The sequence below is a fragment of the Eurypyga helias genome, unplaced genomic scaffold (genome assembly GCF_000690775.1).
Source record: "Eurypyga helias isolate BGI_N326 unplaced genomic scaffold, ASM69077v1 scaffold8052, whole genome shotgun sequence".
NCBI classification, from domain to species: Eukaryota; Metazoa; Chordata; class Aves; order Eurypygiformes; family Eurypygidae; genus Eurypyga; species Eurypyga helias.
In genome coordinates, this window is record NW_010237772.1 from 2,179 (window position 1) to 24,943 (window position 22,765).

General features: G+C 36.5%; 1 protein-coding gene across 1 annotated transcript; it reads left to right on the plus strand.

The window, feature by feature from the left end:
• Positions 1 to 267: 267 nt before the first annotated feature.
• Positions 268 to 22,543, plus strand: LOC104506586 (neurexin-1-like). Its single transcript, XM_010147575.1, has 5 exons — positions 268 to 644; positions 1,162 to 1,352; positions 15,603 to 15,776; positions 21,479 to 21,598; positions 22,515 to 22,543. Exons 1-5 carry the CDS (start codon positions 268 to 270, stop codon positions 22,541 to 22,543), a joined length of 891 nt encoding a protein of 296 aa, XP_010145877.1.
• The last annotated feature ends 222 nt before the right edge of the window (positions 22,544 to 22,765 follow it).

Sequence of the window (22,765 nt, forward strand, 5' to 3'; positions counted from 1 at the left end):
GATATACTGTGGTATTGTGCTTCAGTTTAGAAATCTTACTGTTGGCCTTACACAAACCTACTGAGCTCAGTGGAAAGACTCACAGATGTTTACCAGAAGTTTGGATGAATTTAGAAGAATCCTCTTTGGAGCCAAGAATTGGCCTTGCACATTCTGAAAAGTGTGAAATTGATGCACATTCTGAAAAGTGTGAAATTGTTGCAGCTACGTTTTGACCTCCGATTTCAGATGTTAACATGTGTTTTCTTGTTACCATTTGAAGGTCAAATGGCCGGTGATCACACGCGACTGGAATTCCACAACATAGAAACGGGAATAATAACAGAACGGCGCTACCTGTCTTCTGTGCCTTCTAATTTCATTGGGCATCTACAGAGTCTTACATTTAACGGCATGGCGTACATTGACTTATGTAAAAATGGAGACATCGATTATTGCGAACTAAATGCAAGATTTGGATTCAGGACCATCATAGCAGACCCTGTAACCTTTAAAACAAAAGCAAGTTACGTCGCTTTGGCCACGCTGCAAGCATATACATCTATGCACCTTTTTTTCCAGTTCAAAACAACCTCTCTGGATGGATTGATACTTTATAACAGTGGAGATGGAAATGATTTCATTGTGGTTGAATTAGTAAAAGGGTACGTATGGATTAATGCAATGACAAGATAGTCTATTCAAAATGTATGTACAGGAGAAATGAAAGGGAAAGTTTAGGATACAAATCTTTGGACATACATGATAGAATGTTTCATGTTAAACTTCACGTGCTTTGTTGTGACTTTTTCTTTCAGATGAGGCTAGAAGCCTGAAAAATATGAAAGTAAATAATAGGTATAACTCCTATAGTGTTTACCACGAAGAAGCACTAGTTTATAGCCTTCCTCTTGTTCTCTCTCTACGTATGTATGTGTGTGTTGGTACATGGAGTGCTTGTTACTTTCCAGGAACTTGGGACTGCATCTCGCTCATCTAAAGGAATGGTGATCACTCTGAATTAAGGTTGCTTCCCCATTTGGCATTCATTGTTGTCTTCCAGTTTTACCAGCACTACTGGTAAAGGAGTATAAGGAAATGGGAAATATTAGCCAAATTATTTATTGCCCACTTGCTATGTAAAGAAAAAGGAAACTTTTCCAATTTTTTCTCTTTTCTCAGGTATTTACATTATGTGTTTGACTTGGGAAATGGTGCGAATCTCATCAAAGGAAGTTCTAATAAACCTCTGAATGACAACCAGTGGCATAATGTGATGATATCAAGGGATATCAACAATCTCCACACTGTAAAGATTGACACTAAAATCACAACACAGAGCACAGCAGGAGCCAGAAATTTAGATCTCAAAAGTAAGTAAATTCCTGGATAACCTACAATGAGGGTCTTTACAGAACGATAAGCTGAATAAATCACGTATGTGAAGTACAGTATCATTTTGTAATACTATATGAAATGTTTTATTTGATAATAATTAGTATGATCACAAGAAGTGACATCATGTTTGTTAACCTGACAATTATCAGTTTAGTAGTAGTTCTGCACAGGTAGGTACTACTTTAAATATGTGAAAATACCACAGGAAACAAAATAGCAAATGGTAAGAACACAGTGTGGTCCATATACACCAGAAGATATTTTGGGGAATAAAGGAGTTCTAAAGTGTCTATGAAAAAGGCTTGATTTTTACATGAACATAAGTTATATAAGTGACATGCAGGAACCACAGCCCAATTTTCACAGGATGACTGTACACAAAGCCACTGTGGCAGTCCTCCAATGAATCAGCTATAAACACAAGTTGCCAGAGGTACTGAACCATAAACTATACTCACCTAAATATGTAACATGTTGTATTTTCAGTTGCAGGGTGGGATAGTCTTTGTTTTATAGGTCTAAACATACATTTTATAGGTCTGGCCAGATTCTTAAGATATGTTTTTATCCAACATGCTGATAGATATGTAAATTTTAAAATAAGTAATATTATTAGTTATAAGGATAGGCTTCTGAAAAGCTAATTTGCATCAGAGGATCTTTTTGAAGGAATGTAGAGGTATACCTTTTAAATACTGTCTAGCTAGTCAGACAAAAGAAATTATGTTCTGGTCATGTGGAAAACTATCATGTGTTTTAACATTCTTTATATAAGCTCTTGTTAGGAAAACCAAAATTTCGTAACAGTCAAAGAAAATTTAATATTTCAAAAGTCAGGATGTTCAAAGTAGATATTAATATTCCATCAAGAGCTTATTCCTTGCTGGATTTCCTTTTAACTACCTTTGAGTCACAGATAATGAGCTGACCTTAGTAATTATTCTGGATTTTGTGATATTTTATATCTTTGCTTCACTTGAAAGTGCTATTAAGATTGTAAGAAAGACGAGAAAACTATATCTTGATATGTCATAATCTTCAATAAGAGCCTCTTTATCAGAAATGCTTGGTTTATAAATTAAAGCTTTTTGAATTACTCACGCTCCATTCCCCAAACTGTATTTGAGATTTGCGTGGTGTTCTTTCTCGTTTTTGCATCCTTGTAAATATGGTCAGTGTTTATTGAGGCAATACAATGTTTCAACGTTATTTTTGATGCTGTAGAGAAAGCATCCACCTTATTCTTTCACCTTTTTTTGCAACAATAAGTAATACATATGCATATGTGAATATATGCATAGGTATCTAATCTGAGCCTTTTTCCCCAATATACTAGACACGAGTAGGAAAAACAATCCTGTTAAAAATGCTAACTAAGTTAACACCATCTTATTATTGTACATCCTCTTCAAACTGAATTTAGTGTTTTGGTATGTTGCTTTATTTTAAGGCAAAAAGGTTTCCGCAACATGCTTAATAAAGACACTAGAGGGCACTGTTATCTCACTAAATGCACTCGTTCACAGAGAAAACTCATCAGCGAGGATAACCTATAAAATCCAACATTCCTTTGTTTTCTTCACTTTGAAAATTCTACTTTTGCTTTGCCCTTTTGAAGTAAAACTGTATCCATAGCTGGCTCATTTTCTAACCTTGAATTCCAGTGGAAAAAAACTGAAGAGCATGAAAAAACATACTGAGATTTGAAGCGAGGAAGGTGAATAGTATTAAAAGCTGATTTTCTGTCATTCACTGCACAGGAAATGTGTCTAGTAAAAGAATAACAAGCTTGACATATTCAGTACAGTAATACATAGTAACTGGTATAGTGTATGCAGGTTCTTAAATTGTCTTATCATGTATTCTATTATATTTTGCTCAGTCAACTTCCTTAAATATGCATAATCATGAAAATTTTTGTTGGATTTTTGGGGGAGTTCAAGCTGACACATTTTAGCCATCAGGCTCCAAAGGAGAAAAAAGTGCCTTTCATTATCATCTTTTCTTCCTTTGCATTCAGTTGAAATGCTTTCCTGTACTTCTTAAATTGTCTTATCATGTATTCTATTATATTTTGCTCAGTCAACTTCCTTAAATATGCATAATCATGAAAATTTTTGTTGGATTTTTGGGGGAGTTCAAGCTGACACATTTTAGCCATCAGGCTCCAAAGGAGAAAAAAGTGCCTTTCATTATCATCTTTTCTTCCTTTGCATTCAGTTGAAATGCTTTCCTGTACCTTGTTCTTCTCTGGTTTATGTCAGTGTTTCTTGTGGTGACACATTGCTGTTATGCTATAAATACACCGTACACTTTACTGATACAAGCAGCTATGGTTAATTCATTTTCCTATATTATTTTAGCCGTAGGAACAAAGCAAATTCAAAATTATGCTTCCTGCTAGTGATATCAATAATTCTGTTTAACCTGAATAAGCATTAGGTGAATTATAAATGTGTACAGATAATATGGAATCTGCAGTCTTCCTGAGTATTTGGAGAGTTACCAGATTTCAGATGCTGAAATTCAAGCTAATCCTGGAAAGACAAATCAATACATGCATTTTTTTGCAAATGCACAGTGAATTCAGTATGAAGATATGACACAGATTGTGTTGTAGAGCCTGCACAGGATGCCAGTTGTCTGGGAAAGCAGACAGTTGTCATGAAAGTACGAGAGAGAATTTCCACTAAGTTTCCTTTTGAGTGTAGGATTTGGCTATATAACCTAGAAAGTCCATTGTTACTGGCACTGGTTCGCTGTGTAACCTCTGGTGCAATTTCAGTGGATTGGAATGGGTACCTATGAAAACACTTGTATTAAATTCTCCAGTTTAATTTTTGCTCTAATTAGATGGGTAAATTATAAATTGGAGACAAATAAATGCATGAAAATAGTTCTGTGTTTGGATTCCAAGAACTGTGTTATTTTTCCTAGCAGGGAAAATTAGCAAAGTGTACCCGGGTGCAGTTCTAACAGATAACCCGTGAAGATAAATGAGTCTGAACAGCAAAGGCAGTGCAGCACTAGCCTGCCAACACTCACACAGCAAATTTGCTTTCATGTGTTCCATTGAGCAGATTGCCTGTCCCGCTTTCAGGATAGCTCAGATGGTTAGCATGGCTACAATTCAAGGCCTTCACGGACCGCAAGACTTGGGCGTAAGAGAATTCTTGCTTGCTGTACTTGATGCTGTGCTCTGATGGCTTTGAGGGGTCTGAGTAGCCTCGAAGGGACACAAAAATGCAAACGGAAGTGGAATTTGACTTGTGCTGTAGTTCCTCACCATTGAAAAAGAAAAGATGTCTCCTTGGGTCAGACTGTAGGTGTTTGTTTGTAATGCCTCTTCCCTCTCCACATCTTCCTGAAGTGTGGGAAATTGGAGGTTTTTTACAATGTGTTTTCTTTAATAAATATTTGAAGACACATGACCTGCTTTCAAGGAGGAGGAACATCCTCAAACATGACTTTGTATTCACCTACCTATTAGGGTTTAATTGTCCTTTTTTCTTCTTTCCTACACATATAGGCTGTTTTTTAATCCCCAAAGTTTTCACCTACTTTCTTTAAACAGCAACCATAGAAAAACCTACAAGAATGCACTCAAAATGAGTGTCAGAAAATGAAAACATTTTACCACTTTGTTTATAAATTGAGATGAAAAGTTGAATTAGTACACTCTCACAAAACAAAAAGCTAAGGAATGCTGCTGTTCTTTTAGATTTAGCAATAGATAGTTGCAGACTTCTCTAGGAGTTGGTAGCTTCAGTACTTCAGTATCCCATCCTGTTCTGAACTTTCTAGCTGTGATATTCTCCAGCATGAACTGCAGTCATCCTAATTTTGTTATTGGGCTAACTTTATTTTCTTCTTAAAAGTAAATCACAATCACAAAAAAGTCCTACCCAACTCAACATTTATGATTTGATTTGGGTTTTGTTTTTCTTTTTTTGGCTGTGCAGCATTTCATACATCTTTAAGACTTGGTTTTTTTGAACTGACATCCATACTTTCAACTTGTCTCACTCTGTTATTCTCTTTCCACATGACCTTCCCAAATGTCAATTTTAGAGTCCACTGTAAGTCATATGTTGTTCCTGTGCTGTTATATCACTGCATCTTCAAAACATGCAGTTCATATTTGTGCATACACCAGAATCAACTTCCTTTGATTTAAAAAATCCTGTCTGTATCTCTTGTCTGTTTCCTTTCTGTTGCTCTTCACTGGCCTCTGGCTTCCTCTATCCCTTTGTCAGATATGGGTACTGTTGCGATATACATTTGCCTTTTCATTTGATGTTTTCTCCAATAACGTGAAAACAGCCTAGTCTGGAGCATCTGAAAGAAAACTCATCATTAATTTCTGGTATCACCTCAGCGGTTTTGCAAACGTACTTTAAATGTACTTCTTCCATGTACATAAAGACTCACTTGGCAATTAATTCATCCTTGTAAACTTTTAAGGAAATTAACCAAATTATCAGTAGATCTACTGGCCTGGCATATTCATTGATGATTTGTAATACTCACTTCATCTATTGATATTTCATTGGCCTGTCAAAGTAGGATATTCATGCTATGCAAAACTGAGCTAAATTAGTCTTGATCATAAAGAAGATTTCTTGTTCCAGCAGTGGAAATTGAAATCATTTCAATTTCATATATTGTCCCCTGTTGTTTTATATTGAGCCCATTATTATTGTTGCTGCATTATAAGTTCTTCCCTATATTACATGGTCTCTATCAATGGCAGTAGTCCGTCATCTTTCTATTGCTAAGAAACAAAGCTTTAAGAAGCACAGAAAAATATTTTATATAAACCCATAGATTTCCACAAATTAAAAAGTATTAATTCTTAAATTTCTCAAACAAACATGCACGAGGTAATTGTAATGACCTTGCAGTGGGCTTTGAATTCATACAGAAATAATGTTCTGTTTCAAATGCAGAGTTCCAAATACTATCAACAGTAAATAGGTCTTCCTAATGTCACCTGTTGGAGTAGGCAACGGCAAACACAGCTGTTGGATTCATGACGGTGTTGGAAAAGCAGCTTCTGTATCAGCAGAAAAATAAGGATCTTAAAAATGAGAGTTCTTCCTTGAGATGTTCTGTGTAGCCGAGATGTTTGGGCAGATTAACAAGAGGAGATTAGACAACCTGGTCCAATGCAAATTCCTCTGTACTACTTTCTTTGCAACTTCTCACATAATGTTTTTAAACAGCAATGCTAAACCTTCCGAACTCGTATCCATCTTTCCAAAATTATGAGACGGGGAATAAAATTAAAATCTTCTCCAGTACTTCTGGATTAACTAAAAATTAAAGAAAATAGTGCTTGTGCTGAGCTCTGTGAAGTAAACAATGTTGCAGGTGTCTTTCAGATCAGTCCATGGTGAGAGAAAACTTTTGCTTTCTGCTGCTTCTCCCCTGCACTTTTCAGTCTCTTACACACAAACAAATGTATGGATTTGCCTACATTTTTACAGCCGTTTGGCATGCGGGTTATTAACGTTGCTGATTGTGGGATTTCTTTTAAGCCCTTTTGGAATACTATGCAAATGTTATGCTAAGGATAATATAGGAAATATGTATGCTCTTAAAACTTACCCGAAAAATCTGTATATTTAGCACAAATACATCCCACTTAATACTCGCATTTCTAAACCTGTTTTCAAAATATACTGCCACATGTATGAGGGTGCCCTCTTGGTATTCTGACTGAATAGCTGGGGGTTTTTGTGAAAGAGCTGCTTTGTGCAATATCCTCAGAGTCTAGAGGTGATTGTCTTGATCAATAAGTTGGTAACATTAAACAAAAAGTCTATCTCTGCAAACCTGTATTCAGACTGAAAACGCTAAACCTCTCAGCTTTTTGGTAGCTTTATATGGAGTCTTTTTCCAACCTGCGAAGACGAGCTTGCTAAGAGCATGTGTTGGCTATTGAAGCGGAGAATGAGAAACTTCCTGCAGAAGAGTATCAGTAGAAAGGGAAATCTGAGTATACTAGGCCAGAAGGATGCCTGCTTCATTAGATTTTTTTTCTGTTTTTCAAGTGTATATAATGTACAAAAGTGATCAGAACAGGAAAGAAATGAAGGACATTTGACATGCTTGAATGCCTCACCTCTCCACCACAGCCATCCCCCTCACACTGAGTAATTGGCATAGCATCAATTCTGTGGGAGATGGATTACCACGCACATTTATGTGGCAATTAGATTTTTATTATTTACCATTTAACATGCATCACTAACTTTCCTCACAGTTCATTGGACAAGCAGACTGCTTTGATTTTAAATCTCTTGCATCTTTTTCAATACCAGTGCTTTCCATCTTTGGGGGAGGGGGAAAGGAAGAAAAGAGAAATCACAAAATTATGGTATCATTTAGGTTGGAAAAGATGGCCTCAGCCCATTAATTCAGCCTGTCCAGATCCCTCCAAAGACCCTTCCTGCCCGCAGTGTGGGTTAGGGTTCTTTGCTACAATGGAACTCTATAAAAGAGCAGTATGAGCGAGGGGTGGAAATATTTTCAAACTTAAATTATCTTCACAAATTACTACAATATGTCCTATATGCCTATAAGGATAACTAAAGATAACCCACAGTGCAAGCATTTCAGAGCTGGTGACAGCTTTTTTGAGTATATTTAAAGGGGTATTAAGAGAAGGTATTGAAGGTAGTGTAGAATTGGGCTGAAAAGATCATTGTCTATATTCCTGCCCAAATGAACAACACTTTCCAACCTATAAGCTCCTTTTTTTTTTTTCTTTTTTTTTTTTTTTCCCCCCCTGTAATCCTTTTGCCTTGCTTGGTTACCAGTACAGGGTATCTGGAAGACAGAGACAGAAGGCATCACCTATCACATCATACAATTGCCTTTTGCCCAAAGTATTTGAAAGGATAGATAACTCAGCAGACCCTGGACAAATAAACTGGCTGCCCTTTCTCTTCTTATAGAAGTGTTGGAATTCATCACTCCAACAGGAAAAATATTTGGGGAAAAAAAAATCACATCAAAACCAAAATACTTCAACCACAAATCAATATTGAAGCTACAGAATGGACTCTCTGAAGTGAGCAAGTGGGCATAAAACACTAAGTCTGCACATTCATGTCTTCCCTCAAGTGCCCTTGCAAGTGGTAGACAAAATTCAGTCATGCTTGGCTCTGGCACCAAACAGGCCTGTGAATGTGCAGCAAGTGCATATTCTCTGCTGTAAAGAGAGATTTGAAAAGCCATATGCTGGAACGTATGTGCTGCAGAAGCTGTGTGGATACATCATTTAAGTCTTTGTCAACTGTCCTTCAATTTATTATCGGGTTATGATCACAGCAGGCTTTTTTTTTTATTCAGAAAATAATAATCATTTCATCAACTTCTTTAAAGTATCAAGTAATTTTTTTTTTACATGGAACAAAAACATTTAGTCATGAATAATGAAAGTGGGGAGACTCTCCAGAATCACCACTCAGCTGATGTTCAGGCCCAATTCCTTTTCGAAAGCATGTGTTGAAACTCCACATCTGAAAGAAAAGACATCACTCTGCTGTGCCTATTGCTCAGAGTGAATGGTAGGTAGGTGCTTTTGTATTCTGGAGAGAGGAGAAAGTAATTTAGGATAAGGAAGCTCATATATTTCATTGAATGTCAAAGTTATCTAGATGCCTACCTGAAATTTTCATTTGAGACAATATTCCGTAATCCAGATCAGGATCTTGTCTGTTGTGTTTAAGTCAGTGCATATTCAGCTTGTGTGAGAGTAATTTATTTTCCCATTTCACTTGCCTCAAAAATACCATGAGTTAGGATTTTGTGGGTCTTCTTATGTTGAGTTCCAGCTGCTACTTCATTGTGCAACTATTAAGATACTACAAAGCGATTTCTATCGACCTTGTAACAGCAAATCATCTGGTTTATGTAGGAGTTGAAGAAAGTGAGAACTTTTTTTGTTCAAGATTAGACTTTCCCTATGGTATTTCTCAGTCTTCACAGTCTTCTTTCCTTTTTGCCTGCCTGAGGGAAGAAGCTGTTATATGCTTGATCATTTTGAAATAGCGTATTTGGAGAAAAGTGTGCCTGACACCTCAGCTTCACCACAGACAGATGTTTCCTCTGTATTTTCATGTCTCACACAAAGGAACTCTGGAAATGCCCTTTGTGCTTTCAGAATCCACCATATTAAGCCAGGGGTCTCTACCTCTTTGTTGGTGGTGTAATACCACTCTAGTACACTGCAGAAGGATTCTTGTTCCTAGTTGTAGTAGTGAGTTAGTACAACGTGACATTAGAAAGAAGGCAGATGAACTTCTAAAATGAAAGAGAAATTAAGAGAATAGCTGAAAGTACAGTGGAAACCAGCAACGCAACAAGACATGAGTGGAAAGAATTTCTGATTGTGAGGAGAGTGATGGCTTTGAAGGTGCCTTTGTGCAGCCGTATAAAAACTTTCCAGGGATGTTGTCTTTATGGATTATGAAAAAGACAAGCTCCTATTCCTTCTAATATTTTATTTCCTCTTTGTTTTGTTTCCATTCATACATGGTACCATATTTGAATGGTGTTCATTTTTTGTCAAGAATGGTGTTCAAGAAATGAACACCACATGTGTAAAGCAAAACGTACAGATTTCAGAGAGTAAAGAAGCCTAGCTATATCCTGGTTAAACTACTTGTTCCCTGAGCAGTATTTACGTGTTGCTGTTACCATTACAAACACATGGATAACAATTTCCTCTCTACTAATGCCTGAAGACAACAGTAGTCATTAAATGAAATGCATGTTTTTTACCACCAGCACATATCATGTAAGAATTCTTGGGAGTGGACATGAATCAGGAAAGGAGGAAAGTCTATGGGGCAACCTGCCAGTAATATTAATAGTGCCAAATAATAAGATACTTCTGCTATTTATTCAGAAAAGTCATAAATAGAACAGCATCCTAAATTTCCATTTTACATTTCTCTGGTTTAGCATTTGAAGAAATGCAGAGACTTGGGGGAAAAAAAAAAAAGATGAGTTTTTACAGAAGGATTTGGCAGCATTTGTTTCACCAACAGTTGCCTGTGACTCACTGTTGTGTGGTGTTCTGCGTTTGTTCGTAAGTGTGATTCCAATAATGGATATGTTGAGAACTTGGGTTCCTTTATTAGCTAGCAATTTGTTTCTGTGTTAAATTCACTTGTTCCTCACAGCACAAATCAGCTCTAAGTCAGAAAAGAGATACATAGGTGTAAATAAGAAAGTTCCTGTTGGAACAAATGGAGGTCTTCATTATCTGTAAAGGATATAGATTAAACTCACTAAACTGTTTTCTTTCTCAGTGCTTATGATAGAACTGACCAGTGCTATTATTGCCATGATTTATAGGTACACTCCAAAAGCGCTGCCTTTAAGCTCATTCTTCTGACCTAGAATGAACATGCCAGGGAGAAACACTGTGACATACCGTGCAGGTTTGGGTTGAGACAGAGTTGTCTTTCCTTACAGCGGCCAGTGTGGGGCTGTGCTTTGGATTTGTGCTGAGAAGAATGTTGATACACACTAATATTTTAGTTCTTACTGTTTATATTGAGTGAAAGCCTCTCTTAGTTTCTGATACTGCCCCTGTGTTCCTAGCTTCTGCTCTACAAGCAGCTGGGGAGACACAGCTAGGACAGCTGACCCAAACTGGCCAAAGGGGTATTTCATTCCTTAAAATGTCATCCTCAGTATATAAGTTGGAGGGAGTGGGCCAGGGGTCTGGCTCTCCAAGGGCTCTCAGACTCTGGAATGGGATCTCTCTGTGGTCTGGCTCTCACTGTTCAGGGACTGGCTGGGCATTGGTCAGCAGGTGGTGAGTGGTTCTATCATTCATTTTATTTTCCATTATTTTTCACTACTTAGTAGTGGTAGTATTTTCATTACATAGCAGTAGTAATATTAGTGTTATTAGTATTGTTAGTGTTATTAGTGTCATTATGTTATTTCATTTATTTTCAATTATAAAACTTCTTATCTCAACTGACAAGTTCCCTTGTCTTTTCCTCTGATTCTTTTCCTGATCCCACTGGGAAAGGGGGGAGGTGAGCGAGCAGCTGGGTGGTGCTTAGTTGCTGGCTGCAGTTAAACCATGACATACTTATTTTCTGGCCTCAGAAAACTGGAGAAAGAAGGAATCCTCCCTCTATAAATAAAAGGGGATAACTCTGTGTACTGCCTCCTGATATAAGTAAGAAGAGAGTTGTGAGATTAAGGAGTGCCTGCTCTCAATTCCCTTTATTTGAAGCATCTCCAGAGAACAGAAGGAAATCCTTGGAGCACTCTATTCCCTCAGCCATTTCTTTACTACCTGTTACTTTGTTTATGCCAATTGATATATTTTATATAAATTGGTTATTTTCCTTTATGAATTAAAGAAAGCCAGAATGGTTATGAAAAAACTGGACAATTTTTCAGGAATACATTTAAAAATCAAAATACACTTCAGAAGAAAATACATGGACAAAAGATAGCAGCTAAACGTTAGTTCCAGAAAATACAGTTAGCACTGTAATGCAAATAGATCCCTTCCTATGTGTACTTAAACAAAATGATCATGTGTTGAAAGAAAGAATTGCACCTTCCATCGTTCACAACGCCTGACATGTTTATGGCTTTTCAGTGGTAGCAGTGTTGCAATAGTACTGCACTTTAGGCTGCAGCTAGTTTAGATATTGTCATGCTCTCCTGCTAGTGGTCTGATGAACTGTGATACCATACTTAGTGAAACAACTTACATGTAATTCATAAGGCTAAGTAGACAGATACACAACAAAGAATTAATCAAGTTTTGGAATGTGTAACATTTCTACTAAGTAAAGTTGTACTTATGTAAGAAGTGGAAAAAGAGGTGAAAACTTGAGAATTTGTATCATACTATGTTGATTTCTCTGATCTCTTTTAGTGGATGCAGGGGAAACTTTTATCTTCTCTGAACCTCTGCTAATGCATGTTCAATATACAAGTATTTTCATTAACAAAATTTTCTGCAATTCTGTCTTGTCTGAATTTCAAATGGATTGAGACTTGTAAGAAACCACTCCTTAATTGAGATGAACTTGAAAATTAAGCATGTGATTAATTGAAATAAAAGTAGCTATGCAAAACATTAGTGATGGCAGATGTGAAAAAAATTAAATAGCTTTTTAAAGAAAAAATACCAAAATCTGAGGTTTAATTTTAAATCTTATCCCTGAATAAAATTTTGCCACTAAGAGAAAGTGTGGTTTTTATGCCATCAGCAGCAAGCTCGAACCACACTTAATATTAAATCTGGGAAAGGTTGAGTCCATAGTCATAAAAAATACTTTATAAAAGGTGAAGTCTAATACGCTGTGTGGCTTCTCAATACATACAGTGTGTGTTAGCAGAGTGTATTCACTAGTGCAAAAGCAGAACTCAAGTTATTTTGAACATCAACAAAGTTAAAATATTACCCAGAACATGTCTTTCTTTGGGGAAACTTTATCTTCAATAGTACGTAATGATCAGTTTTAATTATAAATACTCTTTAGGAACTCTAAGTAGTCAGCAGAGTTGCAGTTTTAGACTCAACTTAATGTGCGTATGATACCTATTTGAAAATATTCCAGTGTATATCTTCAGAAGCAAATACTCTGCATTCACATTCATATGCTGGCACACTGACCTGGACTTCCACTCACCAATCGTCACGACTGACAACTGCTATATGACTATATATAGCAGTCTCAATATGCTTGAGGGATGGGTCTTAGGAGTTTTCAGATCAGTTTGAAAGTTTGCAGTTTTAAAAGTTTACCCAGTCACAGAATAAAAATGGTTGTTTGGACAGTTCACGTGTTGGGAGGTTTAAAAAGGTTACATGTGTCATGTCCAATAGACCAAGTTTAGCCTTTTTAGCATAGGTGTGATTTTCTTAGTTTTGTTTTCTGGAATTTCCCTGGTTTAAGTCTGTTGGAATCAATTGAGATGAATCATCACTCTGTTCTGAAATGGTGATGACTAAAAGAACAGAACTTTGGGAAATCTGGAGGGGTTTTACTTTCTAGATGTTGCACCTGAGAAAATGTTGAAGAACCTTTATTGTGAGGCAAGAGTTTTTACTTCGTTTATGTTCCAGCTGGTTAAAAAATACAGTTTATCTGCTGTGAAGGAATTGCATCCCATTTGTGGGAACACATGGATCACCATATTTCATTTATGTCTAATATCATACTTCTGAGATACATACTGTACCACAAAGCTCTAGAGGAAAGTAATATTTATTTTTCAAATTATCTATGTGAAATGGAAAAAGCTTGAGTTTTCTTAGTACATGATGTTATAATGGTTGCTGAGACTTTTGGTTGGATGCTTGTAAGATTAATAATATTCATGTTCCTAAGCTTTTTATCTGCACTTTACTATTTCAAATACAGTTTAGGGCTGCTATGTAGCGACTAAACATTTTTCACAGAATGATAGACATTTGTTTGTTTCAGGCCATTTCCTTGCAGGCAAACTGTAAACCATTGCAAACAGCACTAAATTGCACTCCCTTGTGAACAAGCAAGTATGCCAGGAGAACCAGGAAAAGGTGGGACTCTGGCTTATACTGATAAGGAGAAGATTGAAATTAGCCACATGGGGTACCGATGATAGCTAGTACATTCTGAGTTCTGTTACTGTAATGTCTGCCTACAAATCTTGGTAAACACTTAGGAAATGAACGATTTTGCTTTTGAGGTGATACAGAAACACTCTTTGGTACATCCTGTAGCCTAGGCTCCAAAACCATCCAGCCTGGGGTACATCCTGGAAAGCACAACGTGGATCAGAATGTATATTCAGATAGTCTATTGAAAATTTATGCTGCACGAAACATGTCATCAGTCAGGATTTAATGCCTAAGTCGAGTAAGAATGTTGTCACTGGCTGATGTTTGAGAGTCGAATGGTTCCATAAGCACCTTCCTCGAGACAGATTCGGTGCTTCTCAGGAGCTCAGATGGTACTTGTCCCATGTGCTTAAAGGGGCTTGCCTGTAGGCATGCCCACAGCAGGCCCACCAAGCTCGCAGATGGCTGCTTTTTCTGAGTTAGGGGTAACAGGGCGGGACATATCGGAAACCATGGTTTTATTCCTTTCTGTCTGGGACTGAAAGAATCAAGCAGATCATGCCTGGCAGAAAGACTGTAGCCTTTTAGCTAGGTCTGAGTTCACGCTGAGCATGCTTCTCCTCCTGGCCACGCAAAGCTCACGCTCGTTTCTGCAGAATGTATGGAACGCACCTAGTTAAACCTATAGCCTGACCCTTAGGTCACACTTTAGGGAGGTAGGTTATGTTAGTTGGAAAGATCACTGTGCTGCCTGCCAGAGACACCAAATATACAAAAGAAAAGCACAGCCTGACTTGTAAAACAAAAAAGCATTCCTTCACTCTGTGTTTAAGAGGAAAGTTATAGTTATGTCCTTGCAAAGTAAGTCTTAGAGCTATGAATTATTCAAAGGAAGAAAAGCACTGGCTTTGAGTCCTGAGTGTGTTGCTTGAGGTTCATCAAAGAGAGCTGTTTATAATATGTGTCTGTTGTCAGAATTATTTTTGGCAATAAAGTTCTGTTTGCTCAGTGTGCAGATTGCCGTTTTAAAGGCATCTAACTCCCCCTGTTCCCACATGACTGACACAGGGTATGGATTTTGGTGGAGAGAATCTGTCATTTCACTGCTTAACAATGGCATACCTACATTTCTCCTTAGATGCATCCTAAACCCTTTATTTCTTGGCATGCTTTTATATGGATGATTCTGGATATATGGACTTTAGGTGGATCTTGGTGCTCCACTTACTGCCTTTTATCTGAGTCTGCTGGACCTGTAATTGGGATGATCTGGTTCCCTGAATATGCTAACAGCATGTATCAATGCTAGATGCATTTCTAGATGGAGATTCTGTAAGAAATAGATGCATGTTTCCTATATATATGAGCTGGCACGTAAATAACATGTCCAGGTACTTCCAAGTAATTAGTCATTCAAATGAGAAGTCTGCATATGCATTTGAAGAAAATAGAGTCCTGCAATGTCTTTTCACATTGTATATGCTATCAGTGGTTTATTTTACATTTACTTTTAAGAATGTTTTTTCTGAGATACCTGTCATTCAACACAGAAAGGCAAGAAGATCAAGTAGGTCAAAGATTCTACAGGTTTTCTTCTGTGTCTGAAATTTATTTCTCTTAACAGGTGATTTGTATATTGGAGGAGTGGCCAAAGAAATGTTTAAGTCCTTGCCAAAACTGGTGCATGCAAAAGAGGGATTCCAAGGCTGTCTTGCATCAGTTGACTTGAATGGACGCCTCCCTGATCTAATCTCAGACGCTCTCTTCTGCAATGGGCAAATAGAAAGAGGATGTGAAGGTATTAAATACGCTGATAGTTTTTTATATCATATTGAAAGTATTGTACAAATCCTGCAGTTTTGTTAATATGTGCATTGCATACATGGATACACTATATTTTACCTGTTTCTAATCTATCTTGTTTGTCCCTTTCTTACATAATGACTGCATATTTTTCGGTATTCTGGGGACAAGTGTGTACCTGCCCTACAGCCCAGAGATTGATCTAAGAACATGAGTCATCTTCTTAAATGTTTAGTGTAGGTTCCATCCTTCTCCAGTGGCAAAGCTATTTTGTGTGTATTTTGTTTACTTCTGATGTATTTTAATTATGATAGAAACAATAACAATTAGCTTCAATGAAATCCTTTGTATCTTCATAACACTTAAGCATTAGCTAATGCTGAGGCATTAGCTAATTAATTCCATTTTAAAGCAGACATTTTGAGTTGATTAATTCAAGGCTAATTTATGAAACTGTTTAAGATCAATCTTCCATCTTCTCTATTTTTGCTCACCCCTGAGATTTTTATTGTCATAAGCCTTCCTATCTGAAATCAGTAAAAGCCAAATATGTTTTATCTCACTTTTTTTAATGTCTTTATTGACTCATCTGGAATGTCATGGAATTTAAGTGCGGACAGAATTAGAAGAGGTGTATTTGTAATTCAGGGGTGTCGATCTCTAGCTGTTTTTTCAGCTGTCATTTAATCCCACATTATTTTTACTGTGATTTATGGAATAATTTAAATCAAGTCTCTGTCCCTGCATATATATTTCATTCACAGAATTCTGACTTTTGTGGCTATGTTAAATTTTATCTATTCTCCTCTCAAGTATCATTCCTCTCTGGACAGAAAACTGTAAATGACACTGTAGAATTTCAAGTGGGAATCTTGACGATTTTGATATCAAGTTTCTTAAGTTTGCAAATAGACATTGTAAAAAAATCAAAGCAAAGCAGAGGGATTTCCCCAAGCTTCACGAGAGAAAGCTTTCTGGTGGATAGGTTATGTCTTCCCTTTTGTGGTACCTACAGTATGTTTGTATAGGTGGAAGTATTTTGTTCTTTACCTTGTACATTTTGTTAACAGTATAAATTCTATTGATAGCACGTAGAAATATGTAAAATTTACAACTTTTTTTTCCTGTAGTTTTAGTGTCTATTTCTATCAGGAATGGAAAAATATGTATAATTAGTTTGTCACTGAGTTTAGAAAATTAGATTCTGTTTCCTGAATGACGTTAGCAATTTCCATGCCTGCACCGTCCCTTCAGAGAGTCACAGTATGCCTTAATTCCATTATGCATTTCATAGCTTCTTTTGAAATTATGTAATTTTCTAAATGAATTTTATGTACTTCAAAGAAATATTGCCACAGGCCCAGAGTGCGAGCTCACCTTTTAAACCAGTGGCACAACTCAGCTATCAGGGAGTTTAATAAAGCTACCAACAATTTAATAAAGGCCATACAGATATTGTCCTTTTTGGTGGAGAGTCACCTTTTTCCAACAGCAAAATCATCTGACACAAGCAAAATGGTCAAGCCAGTTGTGCTGCCTGGCTCCCAGAGAACTGCCTCAACAAGTCTTTTGCCAACAAAAGGAAATCTTTCCCAGCATGGAATTAAATATTCCCTTCCAAACTTTCTGCTTAACCCTTGCAAGTTAACTCTTCCATCTTGCTTGTTTACTTCAAGACTTTGTTTGACCTGTCAGTCTCTTTTTTTTGCAGACCATGGATCAGATATACAAAAAAATGGCCTGATACCTAAAATATTGATTAAGTCACTTTCAAATTTAGCTGCCTCCTTGAAGTATCTTGTATGCCTGAAGCTGTCCACAGCTCTGCTGCTATGTACAGACAGGACTGTCTCCATCCTCACAGGTCTGAACAGCTTTGCATCTGTCTCACATTGCAGTGGGATGCGTAAGCGCTGTAAGTCCCCTGAGATGTCGAGTCGAAAGAGCTCAGAACACAGCAGCAGGAGTACTTTCAAAACAATGAGTTTTAGTCATGGCCACTGTCAGTCCAAAAGCTGCCTGTACTGGTGTGTATATGTCCTTTGTTAAGACATCAGCCTGCTGCAAAATCTTTCCTGAAAAGTGAGACACTTTGATTTGATGTTCTTCAGACTCTTATGGGATTGAATTCCCTACTTTTGTCATATAAAACCCCCACCCACCCTGGGATGAAAACTCCTTTCTGCTCTCAAGCTGTGAAGCCATGATGGGCCACTATTAATTTTATCTGTTAGGATTTTGTTCTTAACAGGCTAATATTTCTCAATAACTTTACTGTCCTAAGGGCATGTTAAAAATTTCTTCTTTGGAACTTTTTTTGCAAACCCACAATAGGAACGGTGTGGCAAGGTGTAAAGCTTGCATTTCAAAGTTTCAGCCACAGGCAGATAGATATCTCTGTTCTCTATCACTGAGCACTGAATATACTTTACACTTGGCTGAATCCACCTTGTTGACAAATTTTCAATGGCTAGAACAGCTAGAAACATAAATATGCTAACTAGCTCTTTGAATTGATAACAGCAAACCCCAAGGGCCAGGTTGTAAGTGTCAGCCCTGTTTTTCTCTATTCAAATCCATTGTACTTTCTTTACACACTTTAAATAAAGCAGAATTATAGTAATTACAGACTGATAAAAGAATACTTCTAATATATTTTGGAGGAAAATGCACTATGTGCATACATGTGCATGTATAATATAATTTCTGTAGAAAAAAATTAACGCTATGAACATAAAGTTTCAATGTATTAACATACGTGAATATTCTTGATGGTGATTTGGAATTAGTTTTTGCAATATATAGTTGTGCTAGTTGGGATAGAGTTAATTTTTCCTCACAGTAGATATTATGAGGCTGTGTTTTGGTTGTACTGAGGAGAATACTGAACATTGTACATGCTACTTAATAATGCTTTTTGTGTAATATATAGCATGTAAGCCCTCACATAAGACAAATGTAAATGAGAGACCAAATTCCGTCAATTAAAACCTCTGCAGTGAAGACTGAATAAATTATAATATTTAAGTAGAATGTGAATCAAAAGATGAGTGCTGGAGCAGAGTGTATTACAATATTTATACTAAATAGCTTAGCTCTGCAATATAGGAATGTATGAATCTGTAATAGTATATATTATATTATTTACAATCTTCAAAAAGTTCTACTTTGTCCTTTAAAAAAAAAAAGCCTAGTTTTATTAAAAGAAATTCTTACATGTAAGCTAGTCTTGATGTCAATTTTTTAAATAATAACTACCATATAAACACAAAGTGCTAAGAATCAATTATATAGAAAGCAAAATATTCTGCTATTTAACAAGACCCTATTGGTATTTTTTTCCAGATATGTGGTTTAAAATGCACCTTTTAATGTGTCGTTTAATGTGATCTTTTAAGCAGCCTAAACCACTCCCTTCTTTTGCAACACCTACAGGGTCCTGCAGTTTATGTACTTTCAAATCCTTGTGACTTTTGCTCTACTTTTGCAAAGATGAGGAAATTTACCATTGCATAACTAAAGTGTAAATAAATGCATGAATATATAACATTTAAACACCTACAGATATTTTCACTTCATCTTTGTAAAGTTTCTGAGTAACAGAATCTGGTGAGAAAAAAATGTGTCTTGTCTTGTCAGCTATGGGATTCTGTCATTATAATCCCCAGCTCAAGAAAGGGTGATGTAATGCCCAAACGTGTAAACTTCTGGGCTCAAAACTCCAAGGAAAAGGAAATCACTATCCTGTGTCTGCCTGCTGCAGTCAGTTAGTTGTGGGTGGTATTATATTGATAATGATAAATAAAAATTAAAAATAAAAGAACAGAGAAAATGGAACAAGTTTTGCCCAAACCAGGGATGCAGTGTACTTGCTCTCACTCTTAATCACACCAGTGACTGTTGAGTCCCTGGTTCAGAGGTGTGCCCGAGCAGTGCTTCATTTAAAGCAAGTGGCCTAGATTAAATCATATTGGTATTGATTTTTCCAAAATACGGGCAAATCAAGAGAAAAATCCCACAATGAGATTTTCGAAGGACCTGTAATGTGAAAGAAGGGTTAAGTGGATTTCTCTCTACAGGATGATTTGGTATATTTATATAATCCTTGGACCACTTTTGTCCTGTCATCAATGACTTGCAGTGGGAGTTTCAAATGGTATTGATGTGTCTGCTCCAAAACAACTTAGGAGAATTTTATAGTCCCAGAACCAGATTTTACCTTGTAGTGTCAAGAGTCAGTGTGAAATGTGTATGTGAGCTCACAGCAATCTGTAGTTCACGGTCTGAATTTCAGTCTCTGTTCACATAGAAAGGACTAGAAAAGAGTAAGACCAGAGAGGATGATGGTGCTAATTATTCTTGAATTCAGTGTATCTGAACATGACAAATGGCTAGTCAGGATTCAGCCATGCATTTACTGTGCTAATGCATTCATATCTATCCAAGAAAAAAAAAAATTAATTTTCCTTCATTACATGTCATCAGCTCAATTAACCATTATATTTGTAGTAAAATACTGGCAAATTACTGCTTTCTTATTTTGGTTTGCCTGAAGATTTATGGCTATTAGCATTAATTTGTTTGCATTATATGGCATTTCTTTCTCTCTTTAACAGCAGCATGCACTTTACTCTGAATGGTTTTTTTCTGTGTTTGCTGCCATTTCAATATTGCTTACTAACATTTAATATATTTTGCTTTTTTATTTTGCTGACAAAGTTGCATTGATGAAAGCTGATTTGCAAGGTAGATAGCCCTGTGTGTATTAAACAAGACTGAAACCCCCAATGCACAGTTGTCTTTCTGCAATAAATGCTCTGTATATTTCAGAACTAAAATGTGTTATTTTATTTTAGATTTTGTGATTCACACCTCTAAAACAATTGGTTACATGAACCTTCATTTTTCAGCATAGCTTGCATAAAGGCTTTCAGTCTTGAATATGTTTGTATAGTGATTGCTTTAGTGCTTTGATCATTCCTTTTCAAATTTCTTTATATTTCAGTAGTCTAGTTATGATTCTCTAGAAGTAGAGTAGCTTTGTTTTTCACGCGTATGTCACATTTTGGCATGCCAGTTCATTAGTAGTCTGATTTTCTGCATTTCCCCTTAAAAAAGGAACCTGCATGGGATCCCTGAAGCATGTGAATCAGTACTTGCCATCATTCCTGCCAAAAAATCCCAAACTCCTCTTAATTTCAGACCTAAATAATTTCAAATAATTTGTGGGATTAAAAGCACTGCATAACGTAGCTTCATTTCATTAGTTTTTAAAATTTTGTTTTGTTTTTAATTTTTCATCTCCCAGAGCTTTGCTTTCTGTGGCATCTGGCTTTGCTGTTTGGATTGTATTTACAGGAAAAAATAATACTGAAATTTTAGAAAACATTTAGCCAGTTAATGGTTTGACATGAGATAACAAATAACTTGCAACAAAGTTAACATTCCCACTGTACCTGGAATAACTCGGCTTCAGTCTGTGCATTCTTACGTGTTTGTCATATCAATCTTAAAACTAAAGAAAAACACCCTTTTAATATTACATGCTGCTGCAAAATCGGCAAGTTTATGTGTGTTTTACTTGGTAACTACTTGCTCATTTGATTTGAGACTTTGGCAACTAGCTAATGTGATCCAGTGAGAAATCCCTTGCTTTGGAAGACAAAGTGCAAGTCCTTTTTTGTGTGTTCTCATCAGGCCCAAGCACAACGTGCCAGGAGGATTCGTGCGCAAACCAGGGAGTGTGCTTACAGCAGTGGGATGGATTCAGTTGTGACTGTAGTATGACCTCCTTCAGTGGACCATTATGCAATGACCGTAAGTACTCTAAAAGGTGCTGATCTGAATGCTCGAGAGCCTTAAAGCAGTATTCGAAGCAAGTGTCTGAAGCTTTAGATTATTTTAATGTTAGGTATTTAACTGGCAAACCCTGTGAAAGTCTGTAAGGTTTGTGGGAAGAACATAGCTAAAATATGCACTATAAATTTTGGATGTCATGCAGTATCAAACACTGACAGAATTTGTTTTTATACACTTGATTGCCTGTCTAATATACTGTTGGTTATCTGTTGGAAATAATCCCATTTTTGCATACGTGTTACAAATAGGAGTGTTTTTTCCTGTTTGGAAAAACCTTTTGCATTTTATTATCTTAAGCTATATTGTAATTTTGTAGCATTATATCATGAGGGCTATAATTACTGTGAAACAGTTGACAAGGCTCATTATCTCTCTTTGTAGATTTCTTTAGGTGACACACTAAGTATGCCAATAATAAAAGCATGCCGAGTATTTTAGTTCTTTTAAATTTCGTCTGAATAAAACTACATAACGTACACCAACCATCTGGTCTTTCAGGAAAGGCTTAAATGTGTCAGAAATAAGGGGCCTGATTCACCAATATCATAATTATATTTATTCCAATCTAGCCTTATTGATCTCAATAGAATTATGCAGAAGTGAAAGTGGAATAGTAATGCAAGAGTCATAATGATCCACAGTAACTGATTAAAGCAAGCTACTGAGTTCTCTTTTTAACTCATCACATTTGAAATATCCAAATGTTGCACATTTTTATATCCATGTGAAGAGGCTATTTCTTTAAGGCTAAGCATTTTTGTTTCTATTGGTGTACCTTTATCTGAATGAATGACTGATGGCAGGAAGCGATGGTATAACTGTCTAGCCAAGCAGTTTGAATTTTTATGTCTTGTTACTGTTCTCCGCTCTATAGCACGATGTACCTTCTTGGACAAATCCTAAAATAACAAAATAATAATATTCTGAAAAAAAACTTTGGCTCAAATTGTATCTAGCACAGGACTAGAAAATGAACTCTATGTAAAAACTACTTTATTTACTCTTCTGAAAGTTCTACTTTTCTACTCTTGAACATGCTTGAAAATTATGGAAAGGACTCGCCTCAGTCTGTTTCTCCTCATCTGCTGTCATGGGAAAAATGAAATTCAGTATCAAAAACCTCTT

Coding starts and splice junctions, on each gene's coding strand:
- LOC104506586 (XM_010147575.1), top strand. CDS start 268: ATGGCCGGTGATCACACGCGACTGGAATTCCACAACATAGAAACGGGA. Junction 645..1,161: donor GTGGTTGAATTAGTAAAAGG/GTACGTATGGAT, acceptor CTCTTTTCTCAG/GTATTTACATTATGTGTTTG. Junction 21,599..22,514: donor TGGACCATTATGCAATGACC/GTAAGTACTCTA, acceptor TCCGCTCTATAG/CACGATGTACCTTCTTGGAC.